Source organism: Indicator indicator, chromosome 16, assembly GCF_027791375.1.
Source record: "Indicator indicator isolate 239-I01 chromosome 16, UM_Iind_1.1, whole genome shotgun sequence".
Taxonomy (NCBI): domain Eukaryota; kingdom Metazoa; phylum Chordata; class Aves; order Piciformes; family Indicatoridae; genus Indicator; species Indicator indicator.
Window position 1 is genome coordinate 4,138,210 of NC_072025.1, and position 25,289 is coordinate 4,163,498.

The 25,289-nt window shown below is 39.0% G+C and overlaps 1 protein-coding gene across 2 annotated transcripts; it reads left to right on the plus strand.

Annotated features, from left to right (window-relative positions):
- The first annotated feature begins 270 nt into the window (after window positions 1-270).
- TSPAN3 (tetraspanin 3) lies at window positions 271-23,538 on the plus strand. Of its 2 annotated transcripts, XM_054387812.1 has the most exons (7): window positions 271-376; window positions 11,445-11,636; window positions 12,645-12,719; window positions 16,179-16,280; window positions 17,413-17,565; window positions 17,852-17,935; window positions 22,612-23,538. In XM_054387812.1, exons 1-7 carry the CDS (start codon window positions 314-316, stop codon window positions 22,702-22,704), a joined length of 762 nt encoding a protein of 253 aa, XP_054243787.1. In that variant the 5' UTR covers window positions 271-313; the 3' UTR covers window positions 22,705-23,538. The 2 variants fall into 2 exon arrangements, with proteins under 2 accessions (XP_054243787.1, XP_054243788.1); XM_054387813.1 differs by lacking the exon at window positions 12,645-12,719.
- The last annotated feature ends 1,751 nt before the right edge of the window (window positions 23,539-25,289 follow it).

Consider the following 25,289-nt stretch of genomic DNA (forward strand, 5'->3'; position numbering starts at 1 on the left):
GCAGCGCCAATCTACCACACGGCCGAGCCGCTCCCTCTCCTGAGGCCAAGGAAGGCGCGGCCCCCCAGCCGCCCCTCAAACCTGCACGCGCCCGTCACGCGCCGGGCGGCCCCTTTAAGGGGGAGAGGTTCGCCATCTTAGGTCTCTCCGCCCCCTCCCGCTGAGTGACGCCAGCGGCCGCCATCTTAGGTTCCCCGCGCCGCCGCCGCGGCTCGCCTGGGTCACGTGGGGCGGGGCCGGCGGCGGAGCGGATCTGAGGAGAGCGGAGAGGAGCCGCGCGGCCGGAGGCTGAGGGGTGGCAGTGGCAGGCGCCATGGGGCAGTGCGGCATCACTTCCTCCAAAACCGTCCTGGTCTTCCTCAACCTCATCTTCTGGGTGAGCCCGGGGACAGCTGGGAAGGGTCAGGGTCTCCGGGTGTGGGGCTGCCTCACCCTCAGCTGTGCGGTGAGTGGAGGCCCGGGCCGGCCCTGAGGGCGCTGCGGGGCTGGGCTGGGCTGGGCCGAACCGAACCGAATCGAGCCGCTGTCTGATCCTCTTTCATTATGGCAGCAGCTGGGAGCACCCCCGCGCTGCCTCGCTGGTTCAGCTGGTATTTAATCTTTAACGGCCGTCTTGTGCCCCTTCACGGGGCCCCGTGTTGTAGCGGCGGCCGCAGTCCCTATCCTTGTAGTTCACCTCCCCAAAGTTCAGGGGTAGATGGAGCTCTTTCTGTTGCCTCAGTAGCATAGTAATAAAGGTTTAACGAGCGTTATAGATCTTGAGACGGTTGTATAATTGAGTCCACTTGAGATACGTTGTTGAGGTTTTCACGTCTCTGGCAGTTTTAATTTTTGCTACAGCTATCTAGTTTTTTGGTCTTGTACGTTAAGGACGCCTTGTCCCAAATACTTAACAGTAGCTATGGAGCGATATTTTCTTCCGCGTATTTTTAAGGCGAAGTTAGGCTATATATGTAACTTCATAGTCCAAAAGCAAGTCTTAAATTTCACTTGCTCCAGTAGCCAAACCGCATCACGGTGTTTATGCATCGCTTAAACCTCCTACAACTCCAGTCATGCTGACAGTAAGACAAAAGCTTACACAGCTCGATGGAACAGTAGGGTGCTTTAAACGACCTCCCAAGGATGGGCATGCGTGCAGTAGCTTGGTATAGTATTCACTCTAATAACTGGCCTGTCAGGAAACATCATGCTAAGTAAATGAAATCAAAATAAATAATCTTCTGTAAACTTGAAGCATTTTTTTCTGCCGTTTTGCTACTGCATTTCTCATCCTCTAATTCCAGCTCCAGGAACAGAAGAATCTGTTGTCCCAACTGTCCAAAGATTTCAGCATTCTAAAAGTAGTAGTGGGGGGTAGCAGTATAATAGAACATAAAAATGTAGCTGTCTGTAACTACGTCATGTAATATTGAAAGCCATATGCTAACAAGTGTTACAGGATAGATATTCTTGTCTCGATTTTTACAAAGGAATGCCTCTCATGAGTGCCTGTTCTTACCAGCATGTGTTTATGTAGCTGTTCAGAGACATGAGCAGTAAATACGAGGCACGTTGGCCTTTAAGTGGTGCATATTAGGAGTCTAATTTTGAGTGAGGTATATAGGCTCCATTCCTTATCTTTGAAGTATGAGTTACTTGCATCAACCCTTTAGTATGGTGATTTGTTGGGATATGCTTTAATGGGTGTGGCTTTTTGTTACTTGCTTAATTGCAAATGGCAATAGAAAAGATACTTAATACCTGCTATATCATACTTAGTTTTTGACTGGAGGCACACAGTTAAGAGTTGTGTTTTTGATGGTGCTTTGAGGTAGATTTTGCTTTAGTTTCTGATATAAATTTGTTTTGATAAACGAGTGCAAATTCTGTATGTAGGATCTTCCCCCACTCCAAAATCTTTGTAATACCTTTCAAATATGTAAAATATGAAAGCTATTCTTTATTTGCTGCATTTAGTAATTTAATTGGATGTTGCAGTTTGCAATTTTTCGGCTTAAATAGTGGAGAGTACAAAGTTATATTGTGTAATGTTTTGTAGTAGCACTTCACTTCTTCACTTTTAAGTTTCAGAAGAATTTCGCTCTTGATCTAGCATGTTTCATTTGACTGAACTGTGTATGTTAATGTTTGGTGGCCACGTAGATGACAGTGTAGCTTCTTCTGTGCTGTTGCAGAGTTTTCAGCTTGTCATTCATAGGTAGTTCCAGTTTTGATAATTAAATCATCCAGAGGCTGAGACTTGACAATATGTAACTGCCTATAATTGGTCAGGAAACTATGAAACCATCTTTAATTGCTTTTATAACTTTAATGTGTCTGCATATTGTGATCATCATCTTTGGTCACTTGTATTGAGCAAGTGACCATCACTATGGTCACTTGTATTGAGCAAGTTGTTTCTGTATAGATTGCTATTGAAAGTTCTGCATGAGCCGCTGAACAGAGTGAATCACAACTTCTACCACCACCATAAATCTCATGTTTGTGGGAGAATGTGACTGGTAGCTGCCTTATTAATGTGAGATGTTCAGAAAATTATTATTTTGTAATTCTTTGTGTCTTCTTTTGTTTAAAATCTCATTCAAGCCTTCTGAAACAGGCAGATCAGGCTTGCTGGCAGGTCATGGCCATACCCACTCAGTCATCAGCTCTGACTGCTGACTTCAATAACCAAAACTCCACTCAGTTTGCCAGTGTTTCTAAGTTCATCTCCTTTTGAAAACTCTTGTGCTACTTACTAAATTTTCTAGTTGAAACAGTTACCTTGTTTCTCTATAGTCTTGTGAAATTTTTTTTCACATCCTATGAAATTCTTAACTGTGCATTCCTATGTCTTAATAATCACTACAGGGCTTTTAGTCGTTAATTTAAGAAAATGGGATGAGGAACTTTCTTCCTCTCACAGCAAGACAAGTCTACATGGGCTGTACTCACCTTTGTAAGCTTTTGGTGTGGTACCTGGACACAGATTAGCTGGGTTGTGTCTGCAGGGGTGTGAAGCATCAAGTATCTCTACTGCAGAGACAAGTATTGAGAGTAGCAGTCATCAAGAGTAGCATGATCTGTATCTTTCATGAAAATGGCAAAGGAATAGCAATCCTTGGGGTGACCTTATATCTTGAGTTTGTACAAGATGTATTTGGTCAAACAGTGACTTAATTTTCATTTAGGTGATGCAGAGTACCTTTTCTTTAAAGGGTGGTGTTGCATGGGAGGTAATGATGATATTACATCTTAGAAAATAATGAAACTTCTAGTGCATATACTCCAAGTTGTTTTGGTGGAGTGGAAATCCCAACACCGATCAGTCTGTCTGAAGATTTATGCTTTTTCAGTGGGGAAAGGTTAGAATGACTGGTATGACATAAAAACTTCTATGCTCTAGTCTTAAAACAGTACTTGGTATTCAAAGTATGACCAATTACAAATAAAAGATGGTCATAAAGTATTTAAGTAGCATGTTTTTCAAAGGAACAACCTTTTCTTAAAGTGTAAGTTTGCAATGATTTGAAAGAGGAAGAAATAAATTTACCTGGAACAAATATCTAAAGACTACTGTCAAATGGGTTTATTTTCTGAACTCTTAAGGCTTCATCCAGTGATTTGCATAATTCAGTGGAAAGCAGTGTGAAGAATTGAGATGAGGACAGAATGCTAGGGAAATGTTTTCAAGCTTACATTTAGGATATAGGATAGAAGGATAAAATATTCAGAGATGTTTGTAGTCTTGCCTCAGAAAAGGGAATCTGTCTATTTTATATTCATGAGGAATATATGTGCTTTGACAGCCTGCTCTGCTAAGACAGTACCTAATACCCTGTCCTTGCTCTGAGTTGAGATTTTTTTTATTCACCGCTGTCCTACTCCTTGAGGAAAGGAATGAACTCTGTTCCACAGTACTTCCAGTTGAGTACTTAGAAGCTAACTTTTTGAGTTGCTCTTGCAATAATTAATTTTACAGTTCATTTGACTAAGGTCTTATAAAGCATTCTTTGATTGTTTAGAGAAATCTCAAGGCTTCAGTTCTGTACAGAAGAATCCTTTATACAATTCTGTGCTTGCTTTACAACTTAGGCTCACCGCAGTACAGTAACCATAGTGTTAGAAATTGTTAGAAATGATATAGTGTTAGAGGCACTGTCTGTGCTATCCTTAAAAGGAGCTGTAGCTGTCAATACATATGTAGTGTATTGGGTCTCCAATAGAAAAGAATAAAGAAAATGCAGCAATGGGAAAATTAATTGAAATTTAGCAATAGCAAGACAAAGTAGAGCTCACTCTCGCATGGAGGGATAGGACAAGTAATTGTAACTGAGAGCTTAAGAATTGTTTCTGATCCGGATTTAAGAGCTGGAGCAATGAAGAAACTTCTTGAGAGTGTTTTGTGAACGGATTGACAGATAATCCCAAAGGCTACCTGTCAGGGATTACTTGATCGAAGCCTTTTTAGTCTTGAAGGATAGTCAGTTTTGGATGGGAAAGTTCAATGTCTTTTCCTTCTGCTGCTATGGCAGTGAACTTGTTTGCAGGATTGTGTAATGGTTTGAAATCCTATGCCCTAAATAAGTGTTTTTTAATATATATATATATAAAATAGGATGTAAAATGTGAAGTCTTGTACCCTGTCTGTATCACTTTTTTTCTTACCAGTGTTTGGATGTGTATTTTTGGGTAGGAAATTTTTGGGTTTCTTGTCAGTGATGTCCAGTTAGGATAAGGGGCAACAGGTGCAAGCTGGAGCGTAGGAGGTTCCATGTGAACATAAGGAAAAAAAAAAGTCTCTGTGAGGGTGACAAAACAGTGAAACAGGCTGCCCAGAGAGCGTCCAGTGGAGTCTCCTTCTCTGGAGACATTCAAACCCCATCTGGATGCGTTCCTGTGTGACCTACTCTAGGTGATCCTGTTCTGGCAAAGGGGTTCAAAGGGGTTGGACTGTATGATTTTTTGAGAGGTCCCTTCCAACCCCTAAGTTCTGTGATTCTGTGAGACAGAGGCCAGGCCCTGATTCTTTGTTAGGCTTCGGTTTGCTTTTAAATAACGTGGTAGTATCCTGTATGTTTCCTTACAGGATGAGTTTCAAGCCTTTGCATGAGACTTCAGGATGTGCTTACAAATAGAGCTGATACTTAACAGAGGCAAAACCAAGTTGCAAAGGTAAACGTGATACCTTTGACTAGTCTGTGGAATTTTAAGTATCACTTTACCTGGCCAGACTATGTCGCAGGGAGTAACGATCATTATTCCTGTGCTAGGCAAGGAATCTAGAAACAGGAGCACCAGGTCAAGTTACAACCCCGATGGCTAAGTAGTTGTAAAAGAATGGCTCCATTGTTAACGTCTCTTCTAGTTTAAAGAAAACCACCAGACCTCTCTCTGTGGGTTCCTCTTGCAATTAGTGATACTTAAAATGCAAAAGCATCCTAGCTCAGCCTTGAGGGTTTTATGTGTAGTGCTACAGAATAGAAATCGGCTAAGTATACGCCAAGCAGTCTGGCTTCCTTGAGTTTTACATGGCTTTGTTTTATAACCTTTAAAGTATTTCTTGAATAAAATGTTACACATTTGAATGAAATTGCTACTTTTCTTCTCTCAAAGGATTTTGTAGGACAGTTATAGCACAGTTTCAATTAAATTATTACTGGTGAGAACAAAGTAGAAGTGTCAGTAAACTGCTGGATTCTAAGATGGATAGGCACCATTTTAAGCAAGTAAAGAAACTAATGTCAAGTGCAGGTGGGTGTTTGTTTCAGAGGGGAGTGGAGAGGGAGATACAGAGTAGTGAAGTGCTGCAAAGTATGTAGAGAGAAATAAAGTGCAGAGCTATCCTATAGGACTTTTGAAGTTAAAACTGAGGAACAAGGTTTTGAAGCACAGAAAGCTAAAAGACAGATTTAAGAAGATCAAGAAAACTAGGGTGTGAATGCTGTAGTGTTGGAGAGAACTGAAGATGCCAGAGATTAGAGTTATGGAGTAGTGGTATGGGAAAAACCCACTTCTAGAGATACTGTTACAATAAGCCCAAAAACTGGGTGGCAAACCACTATACCTGTGTCTCTACTTATGGGTAGATGTTTAGGCCTGGGTATCAAAGGAAAAAAGTAACTGTTTCAAAGAATAAAGCTGGTGACTGTAGAGGCTCAAAGCTCTCCTAGAGTATATGGTTGTGTGCTGTTTTTTGGTTGGTTGATTGGGTTTTTTTAAAGGCATATTTGCATCCAACTAGACAGACAATGGGAACAAGAATGTGCTGACATTTAATGTAAGGAAAGAATACACAGGTCTGGAAGATGGTCCTAGGACAGGACCCAGGCTTTTTTTATTAAGGGTGGTGCAGATGCTCTGAGTATACCACAGGTGTCTTTCACATTCCCAGGAATGTAAGGTGTGTTAGGAGTGGAATGAACAATGCCTTGGTTTAAAGTGATATCTGTGGTACTACTAACATTTACCAATCAGCAATGGCAAAGTTTTCAGTAGTAGGAATTTATAAATAGGTAGCCTTACCCAAAAGGTGAAACATATAAAGGACAATGCTTTGTAAAGATGGAAAATCTCTGGACAGATTTTCATCAGATTTGTTTGGTGCAACATTGGAAGAGTACTATAAGGAAGCATTCGTTTGTAAATGGAGCTGCAGTGTCCATAGGTGATAAATAATCAGCAGAACAAGAAGTATCTCACCAGTCATCATCTTAGTTAGTCAAAACTCTTAACTGCTGTGGTGTGTAGATATTACTGAAAACATGAAAACAGTTCTTGGTATGTATTTGCAGCCTGCTTTAGGAAAAAACTCATCCACAACAATAAAAAGCCCCCCAATCCTGAAACCATTTTAATGTACATTTAGACAAGGTACATTGTGCATGTGGAAGGTGAAAGCTAAGGTGGGGAAATAGATATGAACTTGAGGCTGCATTATAACAGCCCAAAGATGGGGGGGTTTACTCTAAGGACCCTGAACTTCTAATATGCTTTCCTGTAATATTTTGTTGATGTTTAGTGTTGCTTATATCATTGTATCATTAAATATTCCAGTTTTCCCTCCAGTTCTTAGCATACTTGTTCAGCTTTTAATTCATTAGAGGCCTAAGGCAAATTAGTAATATCAAGCTTTTTCTGAATTGTAAGGGGCCTGTATACTTTAATATTTTCCTCTAATGGGAAAGATGTTAAGGCCTTTTGCAACAAACTGTCCTCATTCACTGTGATTGCCTTGTTGGTGTTTTTACAGATGAATTAATCCAAAAATAAGAGCATGCCACTTAAGGTTTAGTACTGCAAGTTAGATGCAAATGTCTCCAAAAGGATGTGTGAATGCTGAATAACAGTCATATCCCTAGAGCATGCATGTGACCTGGCACAGATTCAGGAGTTGCTGCCATCTCTATTCACAGCCTTGAGCAGATTAAGATTGAGACTTTGTCTTTCAAGCCCTGTTCATCAAAGACTTATTTGAACTGTGTGCAATTCACCTATTTGGCTTCCATTTAATGATAGGAAATGCATGACTGTAAATGTGCCAGCTTATTATTCAAGTGTCTTTGACTCGAGTGAGTTCAAACTTCTGAGTATTTACTGTTTACTCCTCTGGATAATTAATAAGCGTTGAGATTTTTTTCTTTCAAATTATCCTTGGGTCTTGTGATACAGATTCCAGTTTTCACTAGATGATTCCGATTTTGAGAAGCCAATGAACTACATAATACTGGTTTTAGTGTTTTTGTTTTTGAAAGCATGTGTTCAACTTCATTGTTGGGTTGCAACAGGTAATGAATGTGTTTAATTGGTGCAGCACCTGATAAATGTAGATTGCATACTTTGTGTAGGTTAATCTGCAGTAGTTATTGGTTTATTTTCATTAATGTATAACATGGTACTCTGGAGATGGATCAAAATGTAGTTGTGTGGAGGATCTGATGCTGAAACTACAGAGTTGTGAGAAGAGGGGAAGAACCTCAGTCTAGCCTGGTACCATCGGCTGAACACCTATTAGCGATTAGCACAGTACATGCACTTCTGGTTTCGTTTCATCCAAAGCAAGTTCTCTTATACACTTTCAGCACTATTCAGTGATGCAGACCAGAAGATAGTAAATGGCAGTCATCAGATGAGCAAGGATTGCTTCAAAAGCACTTTCCTAATCCCAGCGAAAATGCTAATTTAGAGACGTCCCCACTTGTAAATTAAGAGTAGGCTGAAGGAAACACAAGCATCTCATGTTTGTGATGTGAAAGAAAAAGGAAAGGCATTTGGAACTTATTTTCCTGTAAACTGTGATAGACTAGGCATTGCACCTGTTAAAAATTAGTGTTAAACTGATACACAGGTAAGGAGTTTTAATCTTAGTAGCTTTTAAAACTTGTGAAAGCTTCAGGAGGCACCTTTGCTTTCAGGACTTTTTTTTGTTCCATGCACCAACCCCCAAAACCCAAAGATTACTTGAAGTGATTCTGAGGAAGAGAGGGTAAGTTTTAGGGGTATGATCACTTACTTCATAAAATAGAGGCAATACCTGCAACTTCCTCATGTTTCTAGTGCAATGTCAATAGATACATGAATGCACATGGCTATTCCCAAAATTCCATAGCTTCTTCCATAGAAAACCCACAAACATTCTTCAGAAGCAAACCTAAATGCTTTCATGGCTGATTAGTCATTATAGTGTCATGAATGGACAGGATTTAGTGAAGTCTGTGGACCAGGCTGCTTTAGGCTGAGAAGTCTAAAGAGAAATCTTAATTTCCAGTAGTCATTACAAAATTACTATTTTTTTTTCCCTAAGAAGCACGGATGGTGGCATTTCTTAGTTTGAGGCACTATTTAATCTCTGCACTTGTTAGACTTGCCTTGTCTGGCATAATATTGGAAGTTTCTTAATGTATATGCTTCTTGAAGTAGGGACATCTGTAGACAGTTTTTTGGTTGTTTTTTTTTTTTTTAGAGGTTAAACTTTGGTTCAAATATAGTCTTTAAATATATGTGCTTATGCAGTTTATGAACCATATTTTTCTTAGAAAAAAAGCCACCTTAAATTTCACACAACAGGGAAGGCCAGAGGGGTTCCAAAATTATTCTGATTTTAGTTTTATGGTAGGTTTTCTGTGCCTAGTGCCAACTGCAGCTGTACTATTTTTTCTTTTTCATCTTCCACCTTGCAATATGCCATATTTCTAACAAGCATTTTAGCTCTTAGAAATGGGGGATTACATCACTGCCCTGTCATTCACACACTTCATTGCTAGGCAACAGTTAATGTAATTCCATTGTTCAGTGGCACTACTTTGAATCTTTGCTTTGTGTACAGAAATTGTCTGGGGTTTGCCATGTTATACCTAATGTGGCAGGATTTGGATAGCTGGATTAGCATTTCAACATCTTTTGTGGAAAGGGATAATTCTGTAATAGCTTCTTCATTTCAGATTTTTCTTATCTGGAGAAGGTGTCTTGCTGTTAGTCTGTTACTGAATTTTCAGTTTCACTACTGTTGTCTAGATAACACCTTTTGTTGAATGAATATGAACCTCTTCGATGCTTTTAAGGTAGCTGCAGAGTACACACCTTCACTACAGAATGGGGTGAAGTGAATGACTGCTCAAATCCATGCAAAATTGATGATACTTTTGATCTGTCTGTTAGCCTTTTGTCTTTGACATGTTTCTCTAAAAGTGCTGCAGGAAGCATTCCATATGTGAATTATTATTCTAACAGTGTTTATGCAGTATTCTACAGGAAGCAGTTGCAGTAATATTGCTGCAGTACATCTAGTACATAGTAGCAAACAGTGCTGAAATACTAATACCAGTCATCTTATGGCTTGCCTTATTCTGTGCCACACTGAGCAGGTTGCCCAGAGGGGCAGTGGAATCTCAACTCTTAGGTTTCCAAGGCTTTGGACAAAGCCTAGCCTGAATTCATTGCCGACCTGGCTCTGAGCAGGAAACTGAACTAAACGATCTCCTGAGGTTCCTTCTGATTTGCATTACTGGTAGATTCTTTGCTCTACAATAGCATGACCCAATCTTGTAGTCACTGGAACTAGCTGTACTCCTGCTTGCATTGCAGTGATAGGAATAGATGCAACTCTGCTGAGTAGAAATACAGGGCTGGAAGCAGCTTGCAATATTATTCCTCTGATTAGAGCTGAAGTGTGTGATATTCCACTCGAGTGAACTCTTGTGTCCAGGTTATGGATAAAATTGTATGGGGACACTACCCTTTACAGCAAAATTGAGTTCCCCATGTCGTAGCTTAACCAATGTATCTTCTGAGTGGGTTGTTTTAGCTTAGCCTTTTATTGGAACACCAGAAAAGTGTGTCCTCCAAAACTCAAATTGCATTGACCATCACTGCAAATCAGTTGAACCTTAATGCTTTGTTGTACTATGTGGCAGCACTGTTGCATTCTGCAGCAAGCATGAAGACATCTGCAGAAGATATTTGTAATGCAAAAATTGATAAGGCCCTTTTGTTTTGAAATCCGTATGTGTGAGATGGCTCCTCAAGCATTAGATATCTGTCCTTCACTAAGTCTGCTCAGCTTAAAGTTAATGTAAGTATTCACATGTTGGGATCCCTCTAACTGTAAGAGAGCTAAAGTCATAACAGATTGATATAAGTGCTTTGTCTTAGCATGTTAAATGTATATAGTAGCAAATCTGTCCTGCAGGTCTCACTTGCAGTAACTTCGTGATTTGTTTGCTTAATAAAGATCATTTTGTACAACAATCCTTCTGAGAAATCTCTTTTTAAAGTTTTGTGGTATCTCTAGGAATTTGGTTCTTTTCAATAATTGATGGTTTATCTTTGTCCTTAATCGCTCTCTGGTTAGAATTGGATTTTTCCAGTGCTGTGAAGACTGCAGAAAAGCTGTTTCTGGCAGCTTAACTTTTCCTAAGAGAGGTTAAAGTTTACAGTGTGTGTATCTGTTCTGTTCTAACATTCAATCATTGATAATAATTAGCACAAATGGAAGAATAAGTAGTAGGTAAATACTAACAGATAAGAGAATTACATACATGTTCTGAAAAGCTGTTGAATACCAAATAACTTGCTGCTTGGATGAGCTGGAATCCTGATCTCAGTTTGTGAATGTTAAGCTTGTGTAGAAAGTTTAGCTCACAGCATGAGAAAGATATTTGAGAACAGGGAGCAAGAGTTTGGCATTCATAGCATGGTTACCCTCATTTTAAGACTGCATGCCTTCAGAAGACTTCCATGGTGTAGTCAAAACTAAATCTGCCTAGATTAAATGCAATTTTAAAACTACTGGCTAGCCTCCATTTGATATGTTCCTAATAATAAGCATGTAGTATAACCTAACAAAAGACACTTTCTCTTCTGAGGAAGACTATGGTGTTTGATAAGTAATTGTTGCAAAGTAGCCTTGCTGAAAGGAGGGTCTGTTCTTCAAAGAAACTTAACCATGTGTTTGTCTGTTGCAGGCAGCAGCAGGCATACTGTGCTACGTGGGAGCCTATGTGTTTATCACATATGATGACTATGATCACTTCTTTGAAGATGTCTACACGCTAATTCCAGCAGTTATCATCATAGCTGTGGGAACACTTCTTTTTATTATTGGACTTATCGGGTGCTGTGCCACAATTCGAGAAAGTCGCTGTGGACTTGCTACAGTAAGTTGCAGAGTTTTTACATGGTGATGTTTGCCTGTTGTATGTTTAGCTGCCTTCCCTTTTAACAGACTTCTAAACTATTTAAATTTGCTTTAATCTTTATTGCCTTTAGTGTTTTCCCATTACATTTTGTTATGAACCTCTTACTTCAATTTTTGATTCTGAATAATGGTGTTAAATTGGTCAGCTTTGGCAGCAGCAAGCTCTTCCATTGCACTGTAGTCATCTCACTAAAAAAAAGGCACATAAAAGCTTGTTGTTAAGTCATAACAGTTTTTAAATCTCACTTTTATCTGTTCTCATAAAAAAGCTGAGATTGGACAGTGAGGAAGGTGAGCTGCTGCCTTTTAAGTATCTTGCATCAAGGTTAGCTGAGGGTGGTTGTGATGCCTAAGTATTTTTTTCTGTGTGGCTTATTTTGGACACTGTGGTATTTTTGTCATGTGTTTCCAAGCGTTTTAACTGTAATTTCAGCTTGAAAATTGGGAGAGAAGAGAAGCCAGCATTTAAACTGACCCTGTGGGGGTGTTTTGGTACATACTGTGTAGACTTCTTTAACAGTTTTTTTTTTAAGTGCTCTTGAATATACCAAGACAAATGCATAGCTTGCTGTCTCTGTCAGTTGTTGCAGGGCTTAATCTGAAGAAAAATTCCCTTAGTCCATCTACCACTCCTAGTAATAGGCTGAATAGCTGCTTTGACATGACATTTCTATTTATCTAACAAAAAGAAGAAACACTTGATTGAAGTGCTTCTGTCCTAATGCTCAACACTTGCCTTCCTGGGCAGCTTCTTAGTACTTGATGAAGCTGTGAACACAAGTTTCTTCAATCAAGTTAATTCTGGACTCATCTGGTCAATTTAATTTCCTGCTCTAAGTGATCTGTAAAATCAAAACCTTACCTAACAAAAATTACCTAGCAAAAATACTTTTAAATAGCACAATCTAAACAAAGACAGTAAATGAGAGAAACTATTTGCACAAACAGTCTTGATTGTATTTTACAGTTTGTGATCATCCTGCTCTTGGTTTTTATCACTGAAGTCGTGGTTGTGGTTCTTGGATACATCTACAGAGCAAAGGTAATAACTTCTGAATTTCAGTAAATGTGGTGGTGTGAACTGTGACTGAAATACAGAGGTGTAGTGTTTACTGTATTTGATTCTGTAGAACTGTTAATCGGTATTTAAGGGAATAACTCAAACTCTAAGCAAGTTAATGTGAGATAGCAGTATCTTCAAAATTTAGACAGTACTTTTTAAAGCAAAGCAGAAAGTTTTGAGAGGCAGACAACCTAGCTGGAATATATCATGAACAGTTGAACAGGAGAGTATAGTCATGGTAATTGGTATCTTTCTGTTTTCCAGATGGTCTTCCAGTTTATTTATGCTTTGATTTTTTTGAATGATTTAGGATGTCCAATATTTGAGTATAGGGCATATTGCTTTGATGTGAAATGTCAGCTTGTGTTGGTATAGAAGCTAACACTGCATAATAATAAAACCAAATAGATTGGATGTGTTCATGTATAGTGTTTAGCTTTATATGGGTGGTTGATGAGGGTTGTGGCTAAAGAATTGACTTCTCCACTGAATTTAAGAAACAGGACCAGAAAAATGAATTTGTTTCTACCAGCTTAATGTGTGGCAGAAATACATCATGTGGTATTAGATGTTGCAGTGTAGCTTGAAGAAGTGAAATTCCTAACTGATGATGTTTCACTGGCTCTTGTCATGTTTGCATCTAAATTTTGGCCAAAAACAACATTTACTTTTTAGCCTTTTGTTTATTATATAAACAACCCAGGTTGTACTAGTTCAGCATTCTCTCTTGCTTGCTTTCTCTGCAAGTAGTTCTTGCAGAGTAGTTCTGGAAGTAGTGGTGAGACACCCATTAAGTCCAAATCTAGAGGGATTGCTTGGTTTACAAAGGAAGGCTGCCTTGAGCAGCAGGTAAGGAGAGGACCTTGAATTATGCATTATAAATCTGGCTTAACCATGGTTAGAGTATAGGTTGCTTCAACAGAAATGCTCTGTTGGCAATGCTTAAGTTTTTCTGATGGTCTACATTTGATTTCTGGTATCATGGCAGTGCACTGAAATCATCTGGGACATGAAGCTTGTTGTAGAAGTAGTCCTTAGAAACAATTGAGGAGAGTAGTGCAGTTCCTGGAATATAAGAAACGTTGTATTCTTACACATAAACTCTCATAGTTGCCTTCTGCTCCAGTACCTGCAGAAGTGTAGTGTATTGCAGTGTGGTTACTCAGGAATTAAATAGGCCTGACCTGGGCTAAGGTGTGGTCATCTTAGTCTTCCATGTTGCAGTCTTAATGTGGCTCACTCTTCCACTTAGCAGCATTCAGAGCAGAATAAAGCAGATGCATGGATCTTTCTTTCCTAGCCTATGACACGTTTGAAAATTGGATTGGTCCCAGCTGCATGTCCCTGTAGCTTCTCCTTTGTCTTTATACTATAGTTCCATTTCGCAGTCAGAGCTTGACCTGCTACAGAATCTGCTAACGTTGGTCCTTGTCAGGAGAAGTAAGGGGTTTTTTGTAAATGGAGTAGTGATTAAACAGGCTGTCAGTTGAGGACTTAATGACTTTGTTCCCCTGTAGAGAAGAGTAGTTCACTCTCCATTTTCATAAACCTTACCAGTTAGCTAGAGCTAGCAATTTGTTTGCATTGTATATAATTTGCATGGCTTTCAAGGCATAATGCTGCCCTAATTGAACCATAAGCCAAATGATACACAAGCAAGCACTGAAATAAATGATTTTAAAACCTGTATGACAAATTGAACAGCTATTTTGTTACATGAATCAGAGTTTTAAATCACATTAGTTAAATCAGCAAACTATTTGTTTTAAACTAGTCTGAAACAAGCTGCCTGTGCAGGCTAAATTGACTTTTATTCATATTTGTCCTGATACAGATTTACTTGTAAAGATAACCACATCCTTGAGGAGAGAGAACAATGAAACTTCTGCTATTGCTGCATAAAATTCTTCCCTAGAGCATTTAAGGGAATGATGTGTTGGCAGGGCCTTCCTAGACTTGCAAATCTAAAGAATATGTAATCTTAGTCCTGAAATCATTTCCTTGCATGTGATTATTGTCAAATGTGGTAGAATAAAATTAATACAGAGCTAACCTTTCTAATGCACAAATATTTAGCTACCCCAAACCTTCTATACTAAATTTACAGTGAGGCACTGCTTAAAAGGTTCTAGTAAGATTTCCTCCAAAAAGGGCATTCATTACAAGATGCCTTTTGGGGGACAAGTGATGATGCTTGGGTAGTATCCATTTCTAACACATGTACCCATCAGCATCTTCAGCAGCTTGACTCATCTGCAGTAGCTGTAGGAGCTATTCCAGTAGCTCTTGCTATGTACTGTGTACTGCCATCAATATTCCTCCAAGTGTGGGAGGACTGGAACTGGGCAGAGCTTGGTCACTGCAGGGCAGAAGAGTCAGATGAAAGACCTTATCTTTGAGAATTTACTTGTGCTTCAATCAGAATGGAAAGAGCAGGTGGTATGACTTACATCTCTGTGGTTTCAAATGGAACAAGTTAGCGCAGATGGTTGTACTGCGTTTGGTTTGGAACTTTGAAGGAGTAGGAGGAAGTGGGGAGGTGAATGCATACTCTTAGGGAGAGCTCTTCATGGAATATCTGCCACAGTGCCACAACAAAAGCAGTTCCCTTTCTGAGATACGTTGAAAAGCTATTTTGTCTGAAATAGCTACTTAAGGTTTTTCTTGTCCATAAACTGGAAGCTAGCTGTGTCAGTGTGAGCTGAAATCCACCCCCCACCCCCCGCCCCCAACAATAACCAGGCTAGCTCAGTCTGGAAGCGAATGAAAGCTGAATTTACAAGCAGATCTACAATCTATGATGAAATGCAATGAATATGTACAGATATACAAAATTCACAACATTTACAAATATATACAATCAATAGAAAAGCACAACCAAGATTCCTTTGCTTCCCCCCAAAGGGGACCTTTCCCAAGGGGCCTCTCTCCCAGGGGCTTCCTTCCCCCAGACCCCTGTGGCAGAAAGCAGTTAGGTAGAAGCAAAGAGGCTGTTAAATTAGCTCGCCAAGGTCAGTGTGTTATCTTCAGCCAGAAGAGAAGAAAAAACAGCAGCCAGACAGCCCAGCAGGTGCCCTGACTGCAGACTGCCCCACTTTGTTTTGAGTAATAGTTCTTAAACATTTCTATCTATCCAATGGAAGTCTTTAGAGCAATCATTATTTTGCTTTCTTACAGTCAGTGGTGACTTATTTACACTCTTTCACTTTCTCTGCTCGAACTTTGCAAAGAAAAATTAAAGAGACAGTTTCAAACCATCACACTAGCAAGCTCTTTGCAAAAATCGGAAGAGGCTGTACCACCAAAGTATGCCAATTTCAGGTGATAGGGAGTTACCTTGATTTCCTGATTTGCTGTAATTAGAAGCTACATATTTTACCTAGGTCTGTACTACCTCTGTTGGTGTTCTAATGGAGATGCTTTACTGATTCTTCACAGGTGGAAGATGAAGTTGATCACAGCATTCAGAAAGTGTATAATGGATACAATGGGACAAATCCTGATGCAGCCAGTCGTGCTATTGACTATGTACAGAGGCAGGTAAGGCTGCAAGACACATTCCTTTCTGCTCTTAAAATACAGGCTGTGTTGTTCTGTTACTTGTGTAGCCCATTTTCCTCCGTTCTGACAAATCTAGGAAACAGCTGATCGGTCAGTAAATTAACGCAACTCAGGCTATTAACACACAGCATTGATGGGGAAAAGCATTTTGTGCCGTTGGCTATCTATGAAATCAATATTTGGTTTCAGACTGTAGTAGTTTTGTATTTTTCAACAATGGAACATTACAGAATGTTCTTGTTTCTTCATAGATTTATCTAGAACGTGCTGGGTGAAAACTGGTTTGATTCTAGCTGAAAACTGGTCACAACCTTCTGGATTCAAGGCTTAAAAACTGATCCGACTGAAGGAAAATTCAGGAGCTTTCAACAGTCTTACAAGTGCATCTATTAAAGTCATTTTATATTTGCATATTAATTGTTTAATAAATTTAAGTTGTCTGTACTGCTAATTAATAGCTTGCTTAAAATCACACCTGATAGGTTAAGAAAAAAAGACAATAAGCTGCTAAATTGACACTTAGGACAGTACTTCTGTTTGCTGCACCATACAGAGGAAAACGCCAAGGACTGCAGTAGAACATCAGCTGTCAGCAGAATGGAATTATATCTATTTTTAATTGGTTCACTCCTGAAGGCTTTCTATGTGGCCACAAAGGCATGTGAATGTATAAGATGAAGTTCAATTCTGCACCAGTTCTATGAGAAGAGCAAGGACTTGTCCATGCCAATACTATGTCCAGAAAGCAGAGGATTTTTTGAGGCATATGTTGTAAGCTTTAATGATAGAACTGTTCGAAACAAAACAAAAAAAACCCAGCTCTTGCCTTGTCTAGGAGACATGAGTTATAAGTGGGTTGTCAAATATTCCCCAAAACCTGGAATTGTAAAGCCTGTATTTTGCAAGGAGTATCTTAAATGATTTAAAGTTCTTTGCCCCTTTACAATATACTCAGTCTATGATCTGCATCAGTAACTGTCAAACTTGGGTTACTCAAGTAACAAAGGTGGGCTAATCTTGATATGCTCATGTTCTTGGTATTGCAAGTAGAACTGCTGCCTCATCCCACTTCTTGACTGATAGAGTGGCTCTTTACTTTTGTCTTTTCCAGCTGCGCTGCTGTGGGATCCATAACTATTCAGACTGGGAGAACACTGTCTGGTTCAAGCAAACTAAAAACAACAGTGTGCCGCTTAGCTGTTGCAAAGCAGCCCTCAGCAATTGTACTGGCAGTTTGACCCACCCAATGGACCTTTATTCTGAGGTAAGACAGAAACTTATGTAGCCATCTACTTTTGCTGGCAATCATTTAATTTTCAGTGGAAGTTTAAAGGCTTGGGTGTATTTGTTTTAACAGGAGATAAACATCGTTTCTAGAGGTGGGGGGTGGGGGGGGTGTGTGTGGAACTTTTTTCATCTGCAATATACTAAGGAAAGACTGCTTTTAGTGTTTGGATTATCCTTGTGCCCGGTTTGATACTTCTAGGGGATTAGTTTTTGGTGTTCCTAAATGTGGTTGCCAGATGTATATCCAAGTCTTTTTGTTACAGGGGTGTGAGGCTCTGGTTGTAAAGAAGCTTCAGGAGATAATGATGTATGTCATCTGGGCAGCACTAGCCTTTGCTGCTATTCAGGTATGAAAATATTCTGTAGCTGTAAACTTTTTTTCTCAAAGGAAATTCTGTTCCAAGTATGCACAGGATCATGACAGCTATAGTTGTCACTTGGTTTGGGATATAAATGTGCTTCAGTTAAAAGTATCTGAACACTTTAACACATGGCTTCTCAACAATTCATGGTCTAAAAACTACTCCTATCTGATTGTGTATTCTGTTAGATTTGCAGGTAACTGAGTAGTTAATCTTAGGTGTAGTAATCTACAAGAATGTAAATGGTAAATTATTTCTTGGGAAATAATTACTGAAGTATCATGAATGTGCTCTGGCATTTAACACTTGCACCATATATAATTTCCAGCTTTAAACCAGGTAGCTCATATTTGACACCATTTTAGAGCTTCATGGCATACACAGGAGATATCATTCTCTGCTCTTGTTCAAGTGGACTTTGCATGGTTTTGAGGAGTTAGTGGGTTTGGGACCTAAGCAAAAGAAGAGGTTCTGAACTTGAGAGCCTGCCTACTTAAAACAGAGAACAGGCTGTCTCCCAAATGAACTTTGTTACAGCTGCCTTAATTCTGAAAAAGTAACTGAGAAAGCAGGCGAATGTGTATCTCAGTATTTATTTAAATTGTTAGTTTTCTTTATAGTAGGACTGTCTTTAAAACACATCTGTAAAATTGCAATTTTGAATGCTCATCAGTTTGGCAGGCTTAATATATGGATCACCTTACTTCAGACTGTGTCAGCATTAACAGCTTCCGAGAAGCTGAATCCCCAGGGACATGGAAAGTAATTTCCAAGTCACCTTTGTGCCCTTTTTAGAATTTGAATTCAGAAAACATTGTATCTGAGTCAGGCAATTTAGGCACTTTTCAAAACAAAGCTTTTGAGATGGATTGTCTGTTCGAAGGTAAGTCTTTCACAAATAGTCTTGTGAAAATACAGTTAAATTTCTATTTCAGTGCTCCAAGGATATACTCACAGGTAACACTGTATACAGCAATACTGTTGAACTGTCCAAAACCAGATTACTTCATCTGTGGAACACCAAATTTGAGATCTGTGTTCAGCCTTGAAGGTTTTTTTTTTTAGTTGCCATTCCTAAAACTTCTGCTATTGAAGCAATGTTTAGTCAGCTTGAACACTGAACTGTATGTTTAATGTAAATAAAGGTATTTACTACAACCATGATCTCCATGGCAAGTTTGTTTTTTTTTGTGTAGAGAAAATAAAAGTATTTTGTGAGGCTGGGTGAGCTGAATTCCAGGAGGAAGCATTTTTATCAGTTTTGGACTTTGCAGGTTGATAAAAGGCTCACCAAAATGCTACGCAGTTACAGTCCTCTCTGGGATTGGGCCAGAATTTCTGACATGTGCTTGCAATGCAGATGTGGCTGCTCGTATCCTACTGTTATTCTGGGCAACTGTGTTAGTTATTTTTCTGTAGTGGGTGCTCTTTGATTTGTCTGCATCAGTTGTCAAGCTATTGGCAGAAAGTACCTATTGTATAAACAGGTCATCCAGAAAAAAAGAGCATCAGATAAATTTCCTTGATACTGCAGCATTGCATTTTGATTTTTATTTTTTAATAAATCTGTGTGCCTGTCTAGAAAATGCAATAAATAAAGATAAAAAATACAGGGTGTCAGAAGTACCCCTGAAATTTGTCTGGTAATATACACTGAGTGGTAATCACACTTAGGCCTGTCAGAGGTCATATGCTTCTATCTTTGCACCACAGTTCATGTGGTTGTAAATTCACATGTCTTAAAGACAGTTTCACACAAGCTGGTAATAAACAATATTCAAACTTTTCTGTTATTTATTTTCTGCAGCTTAAGAAAATGTCGCAACTTAGGTCTTACTCGTAATAGACTTTATGTATGTACTGAGCTTGTCTCTTCAGTAGACTGTGGGTTAATTGAAATGAAGATAAGGATGTGAACTTCAGCAAATGACCTCTAGGCTAGGTCAAGGCCTGTAAACTGAAGAGGAGCAATTTTTAATTTTTTTTACCTTGTGGTGAATTTTACTTTCCTATACTCCCTGCAAAAAGTCCACTCTGAACTGATTGTTATTTCATATGTTGTGCAATAATGCTGTCCGAAGTTTGTTACCTCTTATAGTTCACATTCAACAAATGCAGCCCTCAGTGTTTTCTTAAATGACAAGAGGAGAATTTTTGCAAGACCAGGAATTTGTGAAAAGCTTTGAATTTTCTGTTTAGAAGTAATATTTGGTATGTTAATGGTTCAGTTATCACGCGAGTCTTCCAGTGTGCAATAATTCCCTGGTCTCAACAATAGTGATAGCACATAACTATTAATAAATAGGCAAACTGAGGGGAGCAAAGGCATTGCAGTACAGTGGAAGTGCTGCTTGATTGACTGCAGGGTCCATACTTGAAGATAGCTTTAGTATTTACCATTTACAAGGCACTGAGCTTGGCAGATATATATATACAGCCAGTGAGGTTTTTTTAGTTTGGTGGAAGAAAATTGGTTATAGTTACTGCTTGCAGTCAAATTTAAAAGAAATTATATAAAATAAAACCACATACACAAAACCCAAACAAAACGAAAACTGAAAGTAAACCTTCTGGCTCTGGCAGTTGTCTGAACTTCTATGAAAGTTGGTAAGGAGGGGGATGCATGGATCCTTCCTGAACACAGACTTCTCAAATATTTGTGTTCAACATTAAGTAGCAACTGAAGAGAAAGTTTGAGAGGTAATAGCATGTTTTTGAAAAGGACATACTAAATTTCTGTAGAGAAGGTTGAAATACAGGGTTTACTTCTATGTTTTCAGAGAATTCTAGGAATAAGCTTTTTGGCCTTCTAAAGGATATAAATGGCTTAAATAGTAACTCAAAAGTTGATTACTTGAGTTCTTAACATCCGAAAAGATCGGGTACTCTACATAGCTCTGTATAAATTGAATGTCTTGAGTGAGCCCTTCACAAGTGTTATATTTGTATGAATGTGATAGTAATTTTTATTTGCTGTAATCCATTCTAGACTTGTATTTCAAATGACCCAAGGAGGTGTTTTTCTGCAGCACACTTGTTTTTATCGTTGTTTTGAACAGGGAAAAAGATGAAGTTCCATGCAGCACTGCGGTACTCGCATGCTGCAAGCTGCCTTCTGAGTTCAGTAGCCACTGGCAGCTACCGTGAACGCCACATCTCACCAATCTAATTTGGGGTGTTTTTAATTGTGAAAATTATCTCCTCACTTAGAAGGGCTCTGTCCATTCTCTCATGAAACTTTCTCCTTACCGAACACAACTATAATGCACATTTGGCAGTCAATCTGAGAACTGGAACCAGCCAGGTACTGATGGAAAGTGAAGAAAGGTGCCATTTTTATCAAAAGTGCTGCACTCTAGTTTGATCTCCATATGCTTTTTTGAATCTGAGCTGGTCTCTGCTGTAGATGCAAAGCAGATAATACACTCTGGCAAGAATGTTATTAATCTTCCCAGCTTATATCTTTCCCGGAAATTAAAAGCTTGTACTAGAATTGCATCATGCTTCTTAATCACTGCTTATTTAGACTTTTGGGTTTTTTGAAGCATTCTCTCTTCAGTCTTTCAGCAGCCTTGAGTTCTTTGGTGTATTGTACCATCATTTTTTTTTAAAACTTGTTACACATGATATTTGCATCAAACTTTATTTTATAAAGTGAGTCATTCTGCTTTTGTCCCAGTGGTGTTTTCACTGGGTTTTTGTTTTATCAGTGAAGAAGCTTTACGCTTGGTTTTCTGCTTACCCATTTCATTCTTGTCTGCTTTCTGTTAAAGGGAGGGAGTCTGGAGTGGGTTTTTTGTTGGGTTGCTTTAGAATCTCATTTAACTTCTGAGTGGTTCCTTATAATCCAGCACTATGACAGGAGCCTCATGAAATATTTACATCTGTGAATAAAATTCTGTGCATGTGACCAGATCTGTACAGTTTCTTACTGTGCTAAGAAGCTCTTGACCACAGAACAAAACACCGTGGTGTACCTGACTTTTTGAAGTAGGTACAGTCTTATTCTCCAGTCAGTAAACATGTAACTTCTTTCTATAAAATATCATGCCCTGCATCCCTGATGACATTCATCTCAATGAAGTCTTGTAAATGTGTACAAGGTGATCAGATCTTAAATTCCTGGCAAACTTGCCAGCACGGTTATGGTGCTATGAATTTTAACTGCAGAAAAATAACTAGAAGTGAACCATTCACATGAGATTTAAACTTTCTAATATGACATGGTAATAGAAGATGGGCATTTGAAAGGGATTTCAGCAGTGAAATAGATTCATACCAATCTAAAGGTTTTCTTTTCTTCACAGCAATTAGAGAATAATGCATTTGAAATTCACTTGAACTTTCTTCATACCTGACAATATCTACATCTACATTTTTCATAAAACTGTCTTCTGTCTGAATTTCTGAGCAGAATACAAGTGACTGACCAGAGGAGCTTTTTGTGAATGTCAAAGATAATCTTGCAAGAAAATAAAGCTGAAGTTTGTGCCCCTTCCTGCTGCAAAAATAAATTAAGCTTTTTCTAGAACAATGCCTTTGTTGCCATTTACCTTATGGACAGCTACACTCTGGAAGCATGCTGATGACTTTTATGCTGACGTTAAATCTCTGAAAGTATCTTCTTTGTACTCAGCTTGTTTTCTCTTTTTTCTCCATAGCTTCTGGGCATGTTGTGTGCCTGTATAGTACTATGTAGGAGGAGTCGGGATCCTGCCTACGAACTTCTCATCACTGGCGGAACCTATGCCTAGAAGAGAACTTGAACATGCAGTTCAATCTTATCTCCCTTATGTGGAAGGTGAATGGGCCAGGTCTACTGCAATAGCTTTCTTGCCCTCAGCTTAGTCAAAGCACACCTTTCACAAACGAGGAAAGCCGTACTGTACACTGGTGACGGGCGAAACAACTCAGCTTTACACACACATGTATAATTACCTGTGACTTTCACTGTTCTAGCCAGCTATTTATGTATCTAAATGTTTTAGTATACTAGTAAACTTTCTGATTTCAGAACCATTTGCAAGTGAAGTGTAACTTGGTTGATATGAAAGTCAAAGGATGTGTGCCTACCTTGGTAGATTACCTCTGAGCATTAACTGGCTGATTCTTGCATATAGGGAGAGGATTTCTTAAACCTTCACTTACATGGAACTCTTGGCCAAAGCTGTACAAAGGAAGCCAGTTTTATTCAATTTGAGAAAATATTTCCATCTTGCCCCTCACCAGTGTCACTTTTTAAAAACACTTAAGAGAAGTCAAGTACACTTATATATAAAATTGTGGGGAGAAAAACCTAACCAAAATTTGGGGTCATGTGACTGCAGTTTTGACCTTCAGAGATCAACTCTTTCAAACATTAGTGGTTTAAAATACAAGCTGGCTTTTCAGGAGTATAATGTATGCACTACTGTTCTATAATGAAATATTTCATTTTTCTATGAAGAGCGGTTTTATGTGTTGAGTGAACTCTTAGACTGTAGATTTTTGATTGGTTTGGAAACAATGTAGCCATGTAGAGTAGCAAGTAGTACGTGAAAGTGATCTCAACTGTAAATAGTAAGTCTGATTAAATAAATCTCTGTATATCCTCCCTATAAGCATGTCTTGTGTTCTGTGTAAGATTCTGGTGTGTTTGCTCAAATGGAGTCTTGGTGTGCTAGAAGCATAAGCTTTAGTGTAAAAGCACCAGTTTGAAGGGGCTTCATTTCATTGCATCTGTATTTATGGTTTGGCAGAAGCCTTGTTGTATCTCATTTGTTTTTATTTGAAACAATACTAAGAAACACAGCACAGCAAACTTGGGTGAAGATGGTGGAAAGTCCAACATTGTGATTAAGGAAGAATCCGTCACCTCTCAGCAGTGGAGGATGAATAGCTGTACTGTAACTGCTGTATGTTAGTTGTGCATTTATGTGTCTTACATTATTCTGATGCTTAATCACTGCTCTGCTTTCTATGGCTTCATCTGCCTTGTTCTTTGCAGAAACCAGGAATGTTTAGGATTTCTACCAGCTGCTTATGTGCTTTATTTTGTGAAGTAAACACACTCAGACGAACTGACATCAGCATAATACTCTCAAATCTCCACAGAAACATCACTCAGGAAAAAATAATTCTAATATGTGCTGTCTGTTAACGCAAATATATCTGGTGGGGGGTTTAAGTTTAGAGTTTTTACACTGCTGTAGAAGTTACATTTCTGAAATTCTTTATAATTTCTAAGAGTGGCTATCAGACGGGTCTTGGGGTTTAGATCTTCGTTCTCAGTACAGGATTAGTAACCTGAAAGGCCTTCTGTGACCCTGGCTTTAAATTTCCTGTATGCAGTAGCAAGCCTGCTAACAGAATCTATCAGAAACTTTGGACAAATTTAAGGATTATCTGCATCATGTTGTATTGCATATTGTAGATGTGCTGCATAAAACAAAGCTAAGGGTAATTCAAAAAGTAGTCAGCTTTTTAGCTACAAGGCAGAAAGAAGCTATGCTGTGAAGAACCTGAACACACCTCTTTGAAGGGAGGATAGCCACGTATCTGTTGGAAGGATCTGGGTTTGTGGTAGAGAAGAGTTGACAGTAGAGTGCTAGGTTTTTCTCCTGTGAATGAGAGTGCCATTACAAACTGCTTCCAGAAAGCTGGTGAAGCCATGTGCTTTTTGCTGCACTCCTTGGCCAGCAGTCTAAGCAAAGTTTGCATCTTAGCTTTTTCACTCGAGTCAAAAGTTTTGCATTGCAGTGAGATTTGGTTTTCTAAGTTGAGAGTAGTTTTTGCTCCTGATCAAGGAACCACGCTAGTATTAAAGAACAGTGGGGAAAGTCTGAACAGAATGGGCCTCTCTATCAAGTAACACTCTGATAGGTAGGGTTTTCTACTTTTGAATTACTTAGATCGGGACTGCTTCCTCTAGAATGACTGAGTACTTAGAAGAGGTTTCTTCCATCTATGTAAGGTTCTTGAGTATTCAATATGTAGGATGTTCCTAATCCCCCTCCACTACCTAATCTGATGCAGTTTGTCTTCTGTACTGCAGACTCTGCCAAAAGTCAGCTCTGTTACAGTAAAATCTTTCAGCATATGGAACCAGTAAATAACTTTTGGTACCGTGTTGGTAGCCCTGACAGAAGCTCTGTAGGACTGATTACACTGTAGTACGCTGATTACGCTTCCATGTTCCACTATGCTGTCAAATGCTGATTGTGGTATCTGTGATGTCTATCCACTTCTGTTCAGCACTTACTCCTTTTACTGCTACTTCAGTCAGTCAAGCTGTTGATGCTAGCCACCCTACTAGTGATTTGGGGAGGGGGAAAGGTTTGTGTTTTGATTTAACGGGGTG

Excerpts from the sequence above, each read along its gene's own strand:
- TSPAN3 (XM_054387812.1), top strand. The coding sequence starts at position 314 with ATGGGGCAGTGCGGCATCACTTCCTCCAAAACCGTCCTGGTCTTCCTC. Across the intron at positions 17,566-17,851 it reads CAATGGACCTTTATTCTGAG|GGGTGTGAGGCTCTGGTTGT; the intron begins GTAAGACAGAAA and ends TTTTTGTTACAG. Across the intron at positions 17,936-22,611 it reads TAGCCTTTGCTGCTATTCAG|CTTCTGGGCATGTTGTGTGC; the intron begins GTATGAAAATAT and ends TTTTCTCCATAG.